Consider the following 20,821-nt stretch of genomic DNA (forward strand, 5'->3'; position numbering starts at 1 on the left):
AATTCATATTATGAATAATGATAAAAATCGTATAGTAGACTGAAAACAGTATTTTGACCTTCAGTGTTTGCAGAACTGCAGCAATGATGAAGTTTAATCATTTAAGTTACTTTATCACAAGTTTTTTTAATATACATTCACATTTCACAACATATAACAAATACGTAGGAAACAAACCCTGAGAAACAAAAAGAAAGAAGACACAAACGCAGTGATGTGTTACAAACACGTCCTTCTACAGAGACGGGATTCATCTTATTATAATCATCTTATCTTACTTATTCAGAGAAATAACCACAGAAATATCAAGTCATTTCTATGAGATCTGCTTCTTCATTGATATTAAAGGAACAGTTCACCCAAAAATCTAAATTCTGTCATTTACTCGCTCTCATGTCGTTCCAAAACTATATGAAATACTTTCTTTTGTGCTATATATGTATACATATATATATGTATATGTATATATATATGTATATGTGTGTGTGTGTGTGTGTATATATATATATATATATATATATATATATATATATATACACATATATATATTCATTTATTCATTCATATATTCATTTATGCTGATTTTAAAAAATGTCTGAGGAATACACACACACACACACACCATCTGAGGATTTGTTAAAATCATTTATCCTGATTTTAATTTTAAAAAATCATGAGGATGATTTTTATTGCATAAATGACAAAAAATTTACTGATGCAAGAAAATTCTTAATAATAAAGTTTAATAAATATATTTTAATATGTTAAAATATAATAAAAAAATATTAATTTTATTTATTTTTTTGAAAATACTGCTATTAACTTTCTTCATGCAATATTTTATTTCAGATTATGTTTGGTTAATTCTAGGTTAGGAAATTACATTTTGTCATGAGATTCACCCTTTTATCCTAAGTGCCACAGATTCTTATATAGAATGAATAAAGCTATATAGATTTGGGGCGACACGAGGGTGAGCAAATGATGACAAAACTTTAATTTTTATGTGAAGTACCTCTTTAAGATGCTGATGAGTACATGAGAGTATATTGAAAATGTCAAGTGTCATGCTGGAAAGAGAGAAAGTGCTGATATAACATCCGAGTTTGATTTGAGTTCAACTGTGTTATTTCTTTTCAACCATACTGCAACTAACCTGCAGACTCATCTCAACTAGCATATTATGGTTCTGTTTTCATCTATATGTGATATTAGACAGCAATACGGTGAAACAGAAATAGTGTTTCTACTAGTGATTTTTCAATATCATGTTGTTCACGTTCATTGGAAGCCCTTCACGCAAAACAGTCAGCGCTTGGCATCGTTTTGTTGGACTTAGAACAAAAAAATAAAGGCTAAACGCGATTTTTAAATATACAAATCACAATTCAAAGAAGTGTTTCAGTTTCAATAAAAGCGAAGATCTATTGTCAGCATTTGTTCCCACAAATGCTTATTGCCACAGAAAATTATTTCCCCAGCATATAAAGAAGAAAATTGCAGTTAAACAAAGGGAAAAATTATTTTCTGTGCTACAAACGCTGTTGATAGAGATGAACTCTTATTGAACGCTTCATAATCCTTCAGTAGAATAAATTAATATGACTTTACTATGTGGTTATGGATTAAATGCATAAAAAAATATAAATAAAAGTTAAAAAAATGAATGGTTAAAGATCAAAATCTAAGCATGTCAGTGCTTCTATAAGCTCATCCAAATAGTTGATATTGCTAGTCTTTAAATGTGTATTCATCTATGAGATTCTCATTGAAAAGGGACCAATACCACACACACCTCACAGTATTGGCACATGAGATCAATTCCATAAATCTGGTTTTGTTTTTTAATTGGAATTATACTTTAGTAGGATTTCATTTGTAAAAATCACCTTTTACAGTCTTACAGTCACAATTTAGGCAGAATGGCAGTAATATTTCATAACAGCAATACTGCTGCACTCTTGATGATCAGTTTAATTGCTAAAATACACGACCAGGGAGTCAAAAGTTTGGACCCAGTGACTAAAATTGTGTTTTGTACCTTCAATGCACTTAAAACAGACACATACACACTCCGACAAACACTTCTGAGAAAGATTTGATGTTAATTATGTTATTTCTTTTCTAGTTTGGGTCAAAACCACTTCCTCCGTCCCAGCCAGTTTGGGAGGAATATTGAGTCCTTGTTTTCCCCCCGTCCCGTTCCCCCCCAGCTTTACTCTTGATCTCTGAGCCTCACAATCATTCACTCGTTGCCCTCTCCTCCGTACAGGAAGCTGTTCGTTCCCACAGGTTGGACGTATTCCTCCGTTTTGTCCCAGTCTGAGACCCAGCTTCCACCAGCTCCGCCCCCTCCAGTCCCCGCCCCATTGGGGTCACCTGATTGGATGGTTGCTCCGTAGCCGCCGCCCGTTGAGCGGTACAGCTCTTCTGTTTCATTCGCCAGCTCGTCTTCTCCTAATATCCCACATTTCTCCTCGCTCATGTTCTCTGGCTCCGCCCACGACTGCTTCTCTCCTGACGCGAAGATACCTGAATGTAAAGAAATCGTCACTATGAGCCGAGATCTACAGTGTCATTCATTCATTTAGCAGATGTGACCCTCACAAAAACAGTAAAGAAATGTGTTATAGTCCAGCCACAAAACTAAAAGGTGAAAACTGTCTGTTATAAAATATGCCTATTTTTATGACCACACAATTGTTTTCAAACACATGATTTTTTTTAACTTACCAAGTGTTATTTCAGTACTAATTGGTTTTTATTAATATTTTGAATTAGTTTTTATTTTTAAATGTATATGCATTTTTTAAAGTCTATAGAGTTTTGATTATTTTTTATTACAGTTTTAGTTATTTTTGTACATCAAGTTAAACTAAAAAAAAAAAAAAAAAGGAATTAAAGATAAGTTTTACTACTAAAAATAATGACAGGATGATTTTCATAAATGAAACATAAATGTCCAAAAATATATACATAAATAAAATGTTATTTAATAAAGTTTTTATACTATTTTTTAAAATATTTTAATTATTATTATTAACATGTATTATTATTAATAAATATATTTTCTTAGTGGAAGAGAAAACGGACAGACAGCTTTTGGGGATGCTATTTTGTTGTCTTGCATGTACCCTACATAATGACATAAGCACAATCAGAGATGGATGGAAGGAAATGGACAGAAATATTCACCGTAGAAGATAACTCCACCATAATGAACAAGTGATGCAATGAGAAACACATACTGCCACTCCTCCCGCGTCTACAGAGAGAAACACACAGGATGAGAACGGATGGTTATGTGTGTGTAGAACAGATATGTATGCATTTAAGCTTATAACATGTATATCCATCAAAGTGTACATATGTGACTTTCAGATAATGTAAATATGTATAAGATTAAGCTTGAACTGAAGGCACTTTTGCATGAAGGAAATGTAATGCCCAGGAACAGAAAAAAAAAGAAAAGGAGAAAAGGAGCTGTAATATAATGACAGGAAAGCAGAGAGTTGTGAAAATGACACATGATCAGCTGTAATCACGATCAGCACAACAAACTGTAGGAATCTACAGGAATACCTTGTTTCTGGTCATGGCACCGACGATCAGAGGACACACCATGCCAGAGAGCGTCCCGACACCATTAGAGATGCCCATCAGAATACTGGCGTAACGTGGAGCGATGTCCAGATGATTGACATTGAACCCTGGAGGTTTGGACAGAGATGAGAAGACATCAGCAACAAAAAAAAAATCAAGTTTATGAAAGAAGTCTCTTCTGCTCACCAAGGCTGCATTTATTTGATCAAAAATACAGTAAAAACTGTTAAGATGTGAAATATTATTACAATGTAAAATAACTGTTTTCTATGTGAATTCTGTGTGTTTTAAAATATAATTTATTCAAAATTAAAAACAAACAACATTAAGGGGAGACACTGCAGACAAAAACTGTTTTTTCATGCAACTGTCAATGTTTAGATTTTAGGCTTTTTGGCTTTTCATAAAGTGTTTTTTCAGACTTATAGAAATAAAAGATCCAAAAGACACTGTTAAGTGTTTTTTTTTAAAGCACTTTTTCTATTTGTGTCAATAGATTTAAATTACAATACATATTTTTAAAGGCCATTTTCAAAATGAGTTTTTTCTCCAACACTGAGCCATAAATCTCCACTTCAGTAGCACTTACACACACCAAACTTTGCATTTTTATTCTTGTCTATATTCTGAAGGTTTGTACAGAGGGATTTGTTCATATATAATTTTCTGGATTATACACAACATTTAATTTCCCTCCAAAATTTTGAAAATACATTGATTTCTAGCTGTTCAAAGTATGACAAAAAGAGAAAGAAGAGAAGAGAAAAACATTTGACTCTAATATGTCAAAAAAAATTAAACAAGAATTTTGAAACTGACTTCATCTAGTGTTCAGATTTTTGTACTAGAAATGTATGATGTTTGGAGATTATTTCATTTTTTATTGATTTATTTGTTCATTTGCATATTTAAACATAACATTTTAGAAAACTTGTAATACAAAAAATGTTTGTCAATGCAATTATCAATGTAATCAATCAACTTGGTAAGGTGATAACTATTAGTTAATTTTTTTACCCTATTCAAAAGCACATAACAAAATTACTAAAAAATTTAAATAAAATGAATATATAAAAATGAAAGCCCATTCAAATAACTAGAAATAAATAGCAAGTAAATAACACTGTTTGTAACATTAGTCTTTCCTGTAACCCCAGACATTTTCTTACCCGAGATGGCAAAACCACTAAATCCAACAGCAAGGACCAGAAACGAGATGGCGACGCCCTTAGTGTGAGAGAAACCCACAACCAGAAGAAACGTGGCCTCCATCCCGAAACCTGAACACACACACAGACCATGTGACGCCTCCGTTAGCCAATCAGCAGCTCCAGATTGCAGAGCTGAATGTCTGAAAACAGGCTTTACCTCCACAGTTCATGAGTTTCCTGACGTTTGTGGTGGTCATGATGTTGTGAGTCCTCAGGTAGTCGGCCAGCTGTCCTCCGATCGGCACGATGATGGTCATCACCAGATGAGGAAGAGCAGAGACGATTCCAACCTGAAAAGAGACAGAAGTGTTTTAATTGTCTCAGATGTTTCTCCTCAAAATCAGTCACTAGTCATCATCCAGTGAGTACAGAGCTAAAAATGTATAAACCACCACCAACAACAGTGATGAGGATGATTTTTATTTTTTTAAGAACACCAAATAACCAACATTGATTAATCAAATATCAATAAATCCTAATATGAAATAATAATAATAATAGTTTTATTATTAATACTTTTATTCAATGTCCATAATAATAATAATTATTATTAGTAGTAGTAGTAGTAGTATTAACATTAAATTATTATTATTATTATTATTATTATTATTATTATTATTATTATTAACAATAACAAAAACATCATTATTATTATATATGATGAACACATTCAACAACCAACACTAATTCATCAAATTATAATTATTATTATGATTATTATTATTATTTACACTAAATAATAACCAACACTAACTAAACAAAATATCATTATTATTACACTTTCACACACACACTTTACATGAATGCACATAAACTATGCCTAAAATATGTATTAATAAAAATAATAATAATAATATAATATTAAAATAAAACAACAACAGGAGCAACAATAATAATACTAATATTTTTTATTATTATTATTATTATTATTATTATTATTATTATTATTATTATTACAAACACTTTATTATTATTATTATTATTATTTTTATTTTTATTATTATTATTTTATTCGGTGTTAAATATATTATTATATATTTTTATTATAAAAATATTTATTATTATTATTATTAGCCTCAATAACAACACTAACTAATCAAAATATTATTATTATTAACACTAAATAACCAACACTGACTAATCAAAATATTATTATTATTATTATTATTATTATTATTATTATTACTACTACACTTTCACACACACACTTTACATGAATGCACATAAACTACGGATAAAATATGCATTAATAAAAAATGTAAATATTAAATAAATAATATAATATTAAAATAAAACAACAACAGGAGCAACAATAATACTATTAATTTTATTAATATTATTATTATTATTATTATTATTAGTATTATTACAAACACTGACTAATCAAAATAATACTATTATTAATATTAATTATTTTTAGATTATTCAGTGTTCATAATAATATTAAAACACTTGACTACTCAAAATATTATTATTATTATTATTATTATTATTAGCACTCAATAACAACACTAACTAATTTAAATATTATTATTATTATTATTATTTTTTATTATTATTATTATTATTATTATTATTATTATTATTATTATTATTATTATTGAGAACTATTGATTGCAAAGCACAGTTTGACACATTATTGATATCTCTTCTGAAACTCTAGAGGAGTCTTTTACTCAGGAGAAACATCTGAAACTTCAGCAAAGGTCTGTATTTGCTCTGGTTTAGTCTGATCGCTGTCCAGGAGAAACATTCGAGCTACGAATGAGACGTTTGGATGTTCTCTCTCACCTTGCTGATCTCAAACTTGAACACCTCCTCAAAATACGCCGGCTGACTGATGAGCAGCAGGTAAAACGTCCAGCTCCTGCAGAAATTGGCCACGATGATGGCGTAAACAGGCATGGATGTGAAGAACTGGCGCCACGGAGTGTTGAATTTCTGCATGAGAGGAGAAGAGAGCGGAGAGAGACGTCTGGTCCTTCTGCTGCGTGTTTCTAGCATCAGTATATAAACCTGCACACGCGTGTGTTCATACCGTCAGCGGGTTCATCAGTCCTGCAGATTCTCCGATGGCATCTTCGATGTACTTCCTCTCCTCCGGGGTGATGGTGGGATGAGCTGCCGGACTCTCATACGACACCAGAATCCAGAACAAATACCAGCAGACCCCAAAACTCCCTACAGCCAGAGAGACGGAGAGAGTGTTTCTAAGTGATCTGAACATCATAAAACATCATAAACAGATGAGATGAGCATCATGCATGTGTTATTAATCTGAGTGTGTGCTGGTCTTCCTCACCGTATACATAGAAGACTGAGGACCAGCCTGAGTACTGAACCAGAACTCCAGCTAACGGCATGGCTATCACAGCTCCTGCGTATGAGCCTGACAAACAAGAAATCACACACACTCTACATGAATGCATGTAAGCTACACTTAAAATATGGATTAATAAAAAATTAAATAAATAATAATAATAATAATAATAATAATAATACAATATAAAAAAACAATAATAAAAAATAATTGTATTATTATTATTAGAAACACTGAATAATCAAGTAATAATATTTATTATTAGCTTATTCAGTCTTCATAATTATATAATAATAATAATAATAATAATAATAATAATTACTACTAATATTGAACATTTATTATTATTATTATTAACACTGAATAACAACAGTGACTATCCAAATTAGACAACAACATTAATATTAATAATAATAGTAAGTATTATTATTATTATTTTTATTACAATTACATTATTTAGTGTTCATAATAATAATAATTATTATTATTATTATTATTATTATTAACACTGAATAACTGACAACAACAACAATAATAATAGTATATTATTCAGTGTCCATAAAATGTATTATTATTATTATTATTATTATTAACACTTTATATCAACGCTAAGGAAAATAAGAACAATCACAATTATTATTATTGTTGTTGTTTTTGTTTTTATTATTATTATGAACACTCAATAATCATATGAAAGTAAAACCCACAGCAATAATTAAAATTATAGTTACTGACAGTTTTCCATAGATATTAAACTGCTAAAAATAATGACCTCACCACAGAACGCTGTTGTGGCCAATCGGCTTCTCTCGAGGGGCGGGGCCCATTTCGCCCAGATCCCGTGGCATGCTGGGTAAGATACGCCCTGGGCAGCAATGACAACGACAGCAGCTGAAGTCATAGACTATAATCAGAGCACTACTGTATCAGACAATTCACTCAAACTTCAGTCTCCATGCGACAAATAAACTGGAAGGCAGGAGCTAGCTTATCAGAGGATTTCATGGAGAGAGGATTGAACTGTTTTCCAGCACAGCAATAGAACTAGTATATATTTATTTACCTCCACCAGTCCCTGTAGTATCCTGACAAAAATCACACAGCCGAAGTGTATTCGTGCTGCTGTGGGAATCATCATATTCAAGACAGACGTGGCCACGACCGCAAAGCCAAAAACCCTGAGAAGCAGACAGACGTGTGCTGTATGAAGAGTGTTTTATTCTTCTGTACACCTGTGCTCAGGGGCTGCATGACTGACCTGTTAGCGGCGAATTTCTGACAGATAAAGCCTCCAGGAATCTGAGTGACAATATATCCCCAAAAAAACGAGCCATGAATCATTCCCACAGTCTCTGGGTCCCAGGTGAACTGAGCTTTCTGAAACACAGACATTGTTTTTTTGTTTTGTTTTTTGATGATGATGAAAATTTAAAAGACAGAACAAAAATAATAAAGCATAAAAATACTGAAAAAATACTGAAGGTCTAATTGCATTGCCTCAAACAATTATTTATTAACAAAATGCACCAAATAAATCAATGTGTACTGCATTAAACAATATTAAAATACAAATAATAATAATAATAATAATAATAATAATAATAACTAGTTATTTTATTATGTAATACTGTTTGAAATTTTATTGTTGGTTATTATAGTTAACTAAATGTAAAACCATATAAAAACATTTAACCATATAAAAACATTTATGTTTCTTGAAATGAAATACACATTAACTGAAATAAAAAAAAAATTATTATTTAAAAAAAATAGTCATCAAAAGTAGTCAACATTTCATTTTGTTTAGCTTGATGTACTAAAATAGACATGTTTAAAAAGCTCCTTAAAGTTACAAAAACACAACAACATTACTAAAACTTTAAATAAAATGCAAATGAAAATGGAGTATACAAAAAAAAAAAAATTCAAACTATTACCAAGAACTATAATAGTATCTCAATAGTATCTATAATAGTATTTCAGTGCTAAAGTCAGTACTGCACAGTATGCATCAGCTGTGTTGGAAATGTTACTTTTAAAAGGAACCTGTTACAGTTTGCATGAAAAATAAGTTATTACATGACTGAAAATAAGCACACCTTGTTTTTTTTTTTGTTTTTGTATTCTTACATTTTTGCACTACCTTAAATATGCTTAAATTGTGATATGTTGCTTTTATTAACAAAATATACCAAAAAAACAGTGTGCAGGATTTAAAGAATAAAATGACATGAGCTATGATTTTATGCCAAACTATTCAAAGCTTATTAGCAGAGCAGAATCAATCAACTTAAAAGTTTGGTCTCAGGGCAACAAGCCAAAGTGTTGCTAAAATACAACCTCATTTTCTGTTTTTTATCTTGTTTGTAAATGTTTTGGCATGTCTAAAAAAATATTAAATATCATATCACCAGCACAGTCGCAAGATTATCGAAATGCAAAGATCTGATAATAAGAAAACGGGATAATCCAGATTAAATTTTAGAATATGTATGTTAATTTGGTTGTTGGGTGTATTAAAATATCAGCTTCACAGATTATTACATGGCAGATACTTATTCAACATTCAACAAAAGACACAATGAATGACAAAAAATAAATAAAATGTGTATATGTACATCTCTATAAAAGATGCACTTGTCATAAAAATATTAAAAGATTTCTAGGTCCATCTTACAAAAGTTTAGTTCCTTCACATTTGTTCTAATAAAAATTGTTGCATGACATTAAAAATTGGCCAGACCAACATGTTTTGCAGATAATGAAACATTGAGCTTGACATGACCAAGGCAACAAAAATGTTGTTTTAGGCCATTAGAGATTAAAAAAAATCTATAAACAAAGACATGAAACTGTGGACTGACAGTGACACTAAAGGTTTTGAGATTGACACTAAACTTGACATTGAAGAGCTGCAGTGAAAATAGAGTCGACAGAGTCTACAGTCCTGAGGTTTGCTCTCACTTACCACAATGTACGGCTTGCCTTCTCTATAGACGGTGTGGTTGTTCACCATGCTAACAACGGCTACTCCTAGATTACAGCGGATGCCGAAGGAGATGCAGAATCCCAGGCCTGATAATATGGCGATGATGTAGCGGCGCGGCAGACCGAAACACGTACAGTCCACCACGGGAAGCTCCTTCTCCTCCTGCAGCTCTGGACGACCTTCTGCTGACAACTCGATCGTCTCTCCATTCTCCTGACGCTTCTCCAGAACCCTGACAAACACATCAACACGTGAAACACCACTAAAACCTGTGGAGAACTGAGAAAACCACAATGGAATCTGTTCATTTGTTTGGTTCTCTAGATGAAAAAAAGTCTGAAAATGTGTTCAGATTTACCAAGAAATCAGAGTATGATCTCAGTATCTTGCTCTGAGCAAGTATTTAGGCCTAAATTTAAGACTTGCATTTAAAAATTCCATGCATTTTGATTACACAGTTTTAACATTAACAAACAACTAAGCTGTGATGCATTTGTTAGTCATGCTGAAATGAAACAGGTCAGATTTCTGTAATAGTGCTAACAAAAAATACACAATATAGCCAGCTTTATGTATTTATCCTCAATAAACCCAATTTGTTTCAATCTAATATATTTTAATTAATGCATTTTGATTTAAATAAAGCACGCAAGTTTATATACACAAGCAAACACATTTCATACACAATGGTAATTCAAAGTGCTTTACATAAAATAATGTAAAATAATCATAAAATAACAGATGCATGAAAAAAATAATAATAAAAGCAAAGGAAAAAAATATTAATTTGACAAAATGTATGATTAATTTTATTTAAAATGTAAAAATAAAAGGATACATAAGACACAGTGCTATCCAAAAATCAAACAAATGCAAATAATTAATAATAAACTATGCCATATATTAATTATGTACAACTGACAAATATGCATCACATCAAGTTTATATTATTTTATGTTAAAACTCTGTAATCTAAATAAATGGAAAATTTACATGCGATTGAAATCAATCTTAAATTTAGGCCTATTTTTTAAGTGCACATTAACAATCAACAGTGCTCATGAAACAAAAATATGAGGAAGAAGCAAAATGTTTCCCAGTTCACATCTGTAATCATAATGTTTACGTGTTCACATCATCATGGTGGAGGTTTGTGCGAATTAATGGACGTGGTTTTGGGCAAATAACTAAACTTAAATATGAGCAAAACTATCGACTTAAAGACCTTTTTATATCAGATGTGTCAGATATGTGATCTTTGAAGTACTGAAGGTCCAGATGAATCTCTGATGACTGTACAGTGTACAGACACGCGGCAGGTTACAGCTCTACTGCAGCTGTACTTAAGCCCTGCTGATGAAATAATAATGTTCCTCAGAGCCTGAATTATTGATCATACTTTCTATTTTAGTCTTTTCTGCCTCTCTTCTCCTCCTCCATCACCCTCCCCCATCATCCATCCATTCTTCTCTTCTGTTCTCCTGAATCCGTTCTTTATTCTCCAGTGCTTGAGTTTCTGACAGTCTCTTTTATGTTTGATGTAACTTCACTCGCTGTGAAAGAAAGGCCTTGATGGAGAGATCCTGATGGATTTGACTGAGATTATAAATACAACAATACTGTTTAAGCTTAGTCATTAAGATGTGTAGCTGTACGATGACAGGGTTATTATTGTTAACTAAATCTAAAACGATTAAAAACTGTTCTTGGTCAATTCAAAAAGCAGAAGTAAAATAAATTAAAATTATTAGATGAAAAACTTCAAATAGAAAAAATATATAAATGGCAACTAACTGAAATAAGTTTGAGCTAAAGTAAACTAAAATGACTAACTAAAAAGAGAGAAAGAAACCTAAACATTTATATTTAAAAAAATAAAAATAAATACAAATTGCAAATAAAAAAAGCAAAAATAAATAAATAAAAAACTGAAAATTCAAAATTAGTTAAATATTTGAATAGTATACAGTACTATAAAAATATTATAGTACACTGTAAAAATATTTAAATGAAACAAAGATTATTGGAATACAAGAAAATATTATTTCAGTCTTTCTATTTCACAATTTCACGCTGAATACAATGTTACTTTCCATAGAATTGTTCATACGCCAAATTTTTCGTTCATTGTACTTTGCATTGTATATGAAAATAAAAATTAAATATATTAAATATAAAAAAAGATTGTAAAAATGCAATAGTTTGTTATCAAAATATTATAGTACATTGTACTATGCAGTGAATTCTGATTTGTTCTGTTCTTATTTTTTATTACACTGTAAAAAAGATTTTGGTAGATTAAACAGATTTATTTGCAGAACATTTTACTAGAAAATACTATTTCAGTCGTTCTACTTAAAAATTAAATGTTACTAGCTGTTTCTTTACAATTAATTGTGAAATTTACTAGCAATTTTTCTGAGAAAAACGGTTTCAAAGTAAATCTTTTTTTTTAGGGTAGATTTAAATGGACAGATATCCTGAATTTTCACACATTTCTGGTGATTTTCAGATGCTTAAAATTATTGTAGATTAATTTTATATTCTCAGAAGTAAGTTTACCAACCAAAGAAGAGGGTACAATAGCGAATGCATCTGTTGTTGGTCACCTAATGTGTCAGTCACCATCACTTCCCATCTAAACCTGCGGTTCCTGTCCAGAATAAGCTGTAAAGTGGGCCAGACTTTCTGCTGATGGTCAAAAGTCTGGCGAGACACTTTTATCTGACGGTACGCTGGAGTAACGTGGGGTTAAGTGCCTTGTTTAAGGCTCATATGGCAAAAAAAAACCTGAGCTTTACCCCTACACCAAAGAATAATCATTAAAGCCAGACAAGCATGGCATCATCTCGAGAGCAGGCAGTTACAAGTTTCTATCATCGCTGAAAGAGAGTGTTTTGGCTAATATAATAACCTGTTGATTGATCTGATTTAACCTGATTACAGAGGAATCAATGCTCAAGCGAGAGAAATTAGCTTTTAAATGGCCATCCTCATATTGTCCAGGAAGAACTAACAGTTTAATGACACTGTCCAGACCAGTAATAGCAGCCGCGACATGGACGACTGACTGCCGTGACTTATGGGCCTTTCCAGGAGAGAGAGAGAGAGAGAGAGAGAGAGAGAGAGAGAGAGAGAGAGAGAGAGAGAGAGAGAGAGGGAGAGAGGATTTAACCAGCAGCAGGTTAGTTGGAGATCTATTTCAGGACTGGATTTACGTGTTAAAGACTGCTCAAAATCCAGAGAAACAGGCAGAGAGAGACTGTGAGACTGTGTTTTTCTCTGTATGCTAATGAAAAGCTGATTCCATCCTTACAAGTGTAAAGACTGTTTTAAATGAATAACATATTCATCTGTTTATATCAATTTAAATATGAAGGTTTTTATCCTTGGCGATAAAGAAAAAGAGCAGTGTACTTAAATCTTTAATCACAATGTCATTTTAAAATAAAAATAAATAAATAAATAAAAATTATGTACTCAAAACATCTTCCATGAAGCTAATGCAGACGTTTCAGTCGCCTTTAGTATTCCTGTAATTTTTCAACTGAATCAAATATTGTATCATAATTTGAATATCATTGATTATTAATAGCCCCTTTAATACTTAACCAGTATTTATTACAAAAAGTCACATAATTCACTGTTGGTCTGTGATTTTACAGAAAGTGTTTTAGAAGTCATTTCACATTCACTTTTTTTTTACTTTTTACTTTAACTATCTCCATGTCAGTTCTCTTTAATATTTTTTATTCATTTTTTTTTTGCACTAAATTATATTCTTAATCTAAAATGACGAAATTTATTACAAATGCATTATTTACAGATAAGATGTAGTTATTTAGCTGTTTAGCTTTTCCAAATTATAATGGAATTGTGAGGGAGGCATTACGTTATATATAAACATATAATAACATGTCAAATACCGTGATTTAAAATATACAAATATACAAATATATATATATATATATATATATATATATATGTCAAATGATAATATATCACATCCAAAATAAAAGTTTTGTTTACATATATGTGTGTACAGGGTATATTTATTATGTATATAAATACACAACATATATTATATATTTAGCAAAATATTTATATGTATTTACAATATATATATTATATATAAATATATTTAATATTATAAATAACATATTCTTCTTAAATATAATGCACGTGTGTGTATTTATATATACATAATAATATACAGTATACAAGTACGAGTACGCTCACATATATTATGTAAACAAACGTGATTAAGATTAATCATTTACAGCCCTAATATATATATATAATATATGCTATATATATATATAGTTAGATTATGCATAATGTAAACATACATTAGTTATACATAAAATCTGATTTTGCAAGGAACATTAAGGTAAAATATCTTCTTAGACTACTAACAACACAATGTATCCTATTTTCAAGAAAGGTGTGTTTCTCTTAAACTTAACAAACAAGTCAAGCATGTGTGTTTCAAAGACAGAGTAGGTGTAAAACGGAAGTGGTCACCTGACAGGTGAAATGTGACGACACAAACCGGACAAGAGTCGCTATTAATAGAGTCCAGTCGAGTTAATCTGGTCGTCTCGACACACGCGTTAAAGATACACACACACACACAAAAAACTACACACATGAAGATCTCAACTTATGATGAAAGAAACAAACACCAACACTGATGAAAGACTGACATACATCATAGCTTCATCTGTCTATGATGTGTTTTGACGATCATGTAGTGCACTAATCCACCGGCGCCCATACTACACGTAATTTTTTTCATTAAACGCTCTCATAAACAGCAACTAAACCGTCTTTGTCAGAACTAAACAATCTTGATGCTTTAAATATGCAATATTTAGACGCTGCACTGATAAAATGAACACATAACAGCTTTGGGAAATTTAAATTATTTAATTTTTTAAGTTGAATGAAGTTTTGGCTCTTACCGGTTTATCCTTCCAAGTGTTTTCGCCGCTGCTGCTTTAAAGCGCTCAGGTCGGACCTCCATCCTCTACACCTCCACCGTGGGACCTACCGGGACTCTGCGCGCTCCCGCTCTCCTGCACGCGCACAAACTTGCACTCAGCCTCCCCCTTCCACCCACACACTAATACTCTCTCTCACACACCCACACAAACTTCAACTGTTTAACAAACGGGATTCCAGGAGTGGCATTCCCCAAGGAATATACCAGTCGATCGACTCATGGAAAATATGCAATGGAGACAATGAAATCGGCATTAGTGAGTCTAAACAACTTTATTTTGCGAGTTGCATCAAGCAAACGCTGTTACAGAGTGAGAGAAACAGCTGAAGTGGTTGAACGGAGTTTCAGAGCCGCTGTGGTTTGATGAACATGGTGTCAGGGAGTGTCACTGTCCGAGGTGCTGAAATGAGATTAGAGTAAATCTGCAGGAGTGAAGAGCCGTATGCTCACTCACACACACACACACACACACACACACACACACACACACACACACACAGTCTAATCCACAGGGCAAATGTGATTCACTCTTAGTGGACACAATACACCACTACAATCAACCTACAACACGAGAACAAGAGCTGAAAATAACGCTGTTTTACCAGCTAACAAAAATATATTCTAAGAACGTTTTGCTAACGTTCCAATTAAGTTGTAAAAAACGTTATTTCTGAACGTTCTTTTTTTTTTTTTTTTTACTAATTTATGTCATCATACATTAATGTCAAATATGTTAATCGGTAGTCAGACCACAAAAAAAAAAAAAAAAAAAAAAAAAAATTAGAAACGTTTTTTCTTGGTTGTGTGAATGTTTAAGGGATACTCCACCTCAAAATGAAAATTTGTCATATCAGGTGTCATTAATCACTTACCTCCATGTCGTTCCAAACCTGTAAAAGCTTCGTTTGTCTTCAGAACACAATTTAAGATATTTTGGATGAAAATTTTCATTTTGGGGTGGAGTATCCCTTTAAGGGAACATTCCATTGTATCATCTTGCAAACATTATGGGAATGTTACTTTTGAATAATCTTCTGAAACAAGTAGTAACAAATAGCAACATTGCTAACATTTTGAGAACATTATTATAAAACACCAAAGAACGTTCTATGAATGTTACTGGAAGAACATCTATACATATAACTTTTACAATTACAATTGAATTAATGGTTTACAAAGCACCAGAACTGATCTACTGGGTCTGAACTGAACTTGAGTATTCAAAGATGACAATGCAATAACCTATTTATGAATGTTCAAAGCTTTTGAGTTTTACATTATTAAATGCATTAGGTATTATAAACTAGCAAAGAACTAAATTATTTTAATTTAGCATTAATCAGTCAAGGTTAATGTAAATTTATAATAAACTGAAGGATGATTTGACACTAAAGACTGGAGTAATGATGCTGAAAATTCAGAAATAAATTACATTTAAAAATATTCAAATTGAAAACAGCTATTTTAAAGTGGAATAATATTACTGTTTTTACTGTACATTTGATCAAATAAATGCAGCCTTGGTTGAGCAGAAGAGATTCTTTAAAAAAATAAAAATCTATTGATAATTCATGTTTGTTCATAATACATTTAACTAATTTTAATTTCTACAACCTAAAATGTAAGTAGAAATTAACATTAACCTTTATTATGTACTCTTAAATAATAGTACTATTATTTAATAATACCAAATGCATTAACTAATGTTTTTTTCCCATTTATTTTGAATTTTTAAAAACATTCCATTCTAGTTCACATTATTCTAATAAATAATTAAAGAATAGAATATAACACTCCAATCACAATTTAATCTTTAAGGAATGTTACATTCTGTATATTAATTGAAAAGTTTAATCTTTAAGGAATGTTACATTCTGTATATTAATAGCAAAGGGGAAAGTAGGATAGTTTTTTATAGAATATAGTATAGTGTAATACAAAATAAAACAGAGAACATTATGATAGCAAAATATGTAAGCAATGTTACATTTCGCATAATAATAGCAAAGAAAATGAATAGAAAATTACTAACGGAAAACAACAGCACTAAAAGAAATTAATAGAACACACTAGAGAGAACAGAAGTGAACAAGAGAACAGAACATTCTAATGATTAAACATTTAAAGATTGTTACATCAAGCACATTAACTGCAGCCCTGCATTCAAATCTGGAAAGGTTAAAGGTCAGGTATGAGTGTTTGCAGCAGAGGTTAGAAAGCCGTCACTTCAGCAAACAGCTGTAAACTAAACCCACACACACACACACACACAGCGGGTCTGCAGACAGTCTCAGAGGAAGCTCTTCTCCAGATCCTGAGCTGAAATAGTCCTCAGAGGCGGCGGTCTTGACCGAGAGAGCGAGTGAAAGGGAGACGCGCGCTGAGGAGGTGAAAGAGGAGGAGGGAGCGTGATTATCGAAGGAGTGTCAGAGAGAGAGCCGTAACTCCCTCCTCCTTTCTCCATCCTCTGCTGCATCCATCCCTCCATCACATACCCAGAAAACACCGACGAGGACGAGCTGCTCAGATCCAGAGCGATATCTGACAGACAGAAGCAGAGACGTTACAAAACCTCTTCATGTTTATAGTTTTATGAATCTATCTGGAGCTTACAACTTGGTACACAAAGCAGCACAGAACTTTTTTTCAAATTAAACTTTTTTTATCTATGCTATGTAATGCAGAATGAATTAAAAGTACATTTATTATGTATAATCTCTTAAATTCTAAGATTTTATTTGAGCACTTTTACACAACCTTTTACATACAAACATTTTACATAGTGCTTTGAAATAAGTGATGTACTATTAGTAAAGTCTTTAATCTTAAAACACAACACAATAAAATGATAGTGAAATAAACTCCACACTTTCAATATACAAAGAAATAGAGTCTATATCCCATGAAATACTAATGGAAGGAAATGTTCAAGCTTGTGTTTAAAAACACTTAATGTGGGAGCTGATCTGAGCATGTTTTTAAGCATGTATTGCAATGCATTGTGGGATTGTGAGGGATTAACACTGTTGTTTAATTTGTGAGTACCTGATTCATGCAGCTGAGAGTGTGAGTAAATGTTTTTGCTGTAAAACTGGTTGTAGATGCAGTAAACCACCGCCATCAGCGTCAGGGTTCCTATAGCAGCAGCGATGAACACACCCAGCTTATTATTGTTCTTCATCATATGAACATCTGCCAGTGTAAAAAAAAAAACGAGGGTCAGAGGTCACAGGTCGGTAAAGCTTAAAATGAACATCATAGGAACAGCATCTATATTCTGTCATGTCCTGGTAGACATAAAAAACATTAAATAAATAAAATAAATAAATATTAATAACAAAAATAAAGTTATCTTAAAATAAAATAATATATAAATATATAAAAATTATTTTTATATTAAATTATATTTATATATATATAAATTTAAAATAAAATTATATTTATATTAATATAGAAAATATGTAACAATATATAAATACATATAAAATGGAAAGAAACTACTAATAAATGTTACTAATAAAATAAAATAAAATTTAAAAAATTTAATCAAGTTTTTTAAAACTACTAATAAATGTTACCTTTTTTATTTTTAATAAATCATCTCAACCCAACAAGTCTTAAAATAAATATATCATAGGAACAGCACCTGCATTCTGGTAGGAAATCTCAATCAAAATAAATAAGTAAATAAAATACTGAAATAAACTATTAACAAATATTACAAAAAATTAAAATTAAAAATTAAAATATGAACTGCAATAAAGAGAACATAGCTAAATAGAAATGAACACAACAGAAAACACCAGAGAAGAGAAAAAGAATAAATAGAATAGCAACTAGTTGGCAGGACAAACACACATCAGATGATAGTTTTGTGTGTGTGTGTGTGTGTGTGTGTGTCTTACAAGTCTGTTTGAGAGTAATGTGGTGGTGCTGATCAGAGGTCAGCTCTGTTTCTTCTGCTGGGTCGGTGTTGATCGGATTCTGACCCAAACACACACTCACACACACCACCAACAGCGTCCACTTCAGCATACTGCAAACAGAGACAGAGAGAATCATTACAACAAACAAATGTGCCTGATTCATAAGAATAAATGATGATGAGAGCGAGCTGCTTCTGATCCAGCACTCCCAGTGCCCTCTAGTGGCAGCGAGCAGAACAGCACTCCTCTGTTCATCATGTTCTCATGCTTCCTTTCCTTAAGTAGCTCACATAACGACTTGAAAAAAACATGAGTATTTACTATCAGTGATAAAACTAAAACCAACTAGTAAGACTTAAATGTCAATAAAATAAAATATTAGATGAAAAACTTGAAAATTAAAAATGTTGCCTTGGCATCTAAATGAATAATGAAAATTATTAATTAAACTGAAATAAAAATAAAGATAAAAAGAAAAATTAATAAAAATGACAAAAGCATAAAAAACAAATTAAAAAGTATATTTTAAAATTGCCGTGGCAAAAATATACAATAATATATATATAATAAATATATATATATATATATATATATATATATTATAATAGTATATAACTCTTACTTAAAGGGCCCTGCTCAGCGTGTGAATCCTTGAGAACCCTACATATTCAAGCTAAACCATGAATCCTTGAATAACCCTACATATTCAAGCTAAACCATGAATCCTTGAAAAAATACATACAAGTGCTAAAAACTAACCAGATACATAAGGCACTCTCCTCAAAATTTATGTGCGTACAGCAAACGTAAGACTTTCGCACAGTTTGCATCGACTTTACATTTTGTGATTGAGAGGTTGACTGTGGTTGTAATGTTATTGAGTTATTTACTTTTTGCAATTAAAATACAGAAATAAATAAGCAAGGAAAATTTGTTACAGCAAATTTATCTAACATATTTATTTATTTTTGTAATTAAAATACAGAAATAAATAAGCAAGGAAAATTTGTTTTAGTAAATTTTTTTTAATTTATGTTTCACTTTCTATTCATTTCAGTTCAAAGCAGACCAAAATAAAGAGTAAACATTAATTTTAAGTCTGTCCTATTTCTGTGGTGAATGTTATTTGTTTTTAATTTATTTTATCTTTTAGGTTGTTATAGTTTGTTGTTTTTATTGTATGTTATTTGTATTGTGAATAATCAAACTGGTGCATTAAGTCAGTAAGATCCTTTCAGCTGTTGATCTGATGTGAATCAGAGGTCATGTGCTTGAAAGCATTTTGCATATTTACATTCTGAACAATTCAACAACAAATACATCACACTTCAGGGTTCAAAACAAGACCCAAACCTCAGGTACAGCAGGTGAAAATAACACTAAAGATTCTTCAAATCATTCTGATTTCAACCTTTTTCCACATACCTGATATCTCTGTTTCTAGCAAGTTTTCTCCTCCGGTGATTTGTGTCTTTCAGCTGCGCTGAGCATCACTTTGTTTGTGGATCGTCTCTTTCCAGGGTGGAGATTCACACCATAACAACCAAAGTCCCAGGACCATTAGCTCACACAAACACACACACACACACACACACACGCACACACACACACACACACACACACGCACACACACACACGTGACGACCAGCACAAAAACAGCTAGTGCAACTGCAAAGCCAGGATATTAAATCTTTAAAAAAAAAAAAATCTTAAAGATTGAAAATAAACTCTTGCTCTTTATATAACTATACACACTTCAATTTTTAT

The 20,821-nt window shown here is 31.5% G+C and overlaps 1 protein-coding gene across 2 annotated transcripts; it reads right to left on the reverse strand.

The window, feature by feature from the left end:
- Positions 1–819: 819 nt before the first annotated feature.
- On the reverse strand, positions 820–15,211 carry LOC109049276 (vesicular glutamate transporter 1-like). 2 transcript variants are annotated; one of them, XM_042714801.1, is made up of 13 exons: positions 15,088–15,211; positions 10,103–10,355; positions 8,393–8,511; positions 8,198–8,312; positions 7,912–7,999; positions 7,117–7,203; positions 6,853–6,995; positions 6,606–6,755; positions 4,972–5,104; positions 4,773–4,883; positions 3,583–3,710; positions 3,196–3,265; positions 820–2,532 (listed from the first exon to the last, which is right to left on the reverse strand). In XM_042714801.1, the coding sequence occupies exons 1-13, from the start codon at positions 15,147–15,149 to the stop codon at positions 2,246–2,248; spliced, it is 1,746 nt and encodes a 581-aa protein (XP_042570735.1). In that variant the 5' UTR covers positions 15,150–15,211; the 3' UTR covers positions 820–2,245. The 2 variants fall into 2 exon arrangements, with proteins under 2 accessions (XP_042570735.1, XP_042570736.1); XM_042714802.1 differs by lacking the exon at positions 3,196–3,265 and having other exon boundaries at positions 2,334–2,532.
- Positions 15,212–20,821: the final 5,610 nt, after the last annotated feature.

Source organism: Cyprinus carpio, chromosome A24 (genome assembly GCF_018340385.1).
Source record: "Cyprinus carpio isolate SPL01 chromosome A24, ASM1834038v1, whole genome shotgun sequence".
In the NCBI taxonomy this organism is placed as follows: domain Eukaryota; kingdom Metazoa; phylum Chordata; class Actinopteri; order Cypriniformes; family Cyprinidae; genus Cyprinus; species Cyprinus carpio.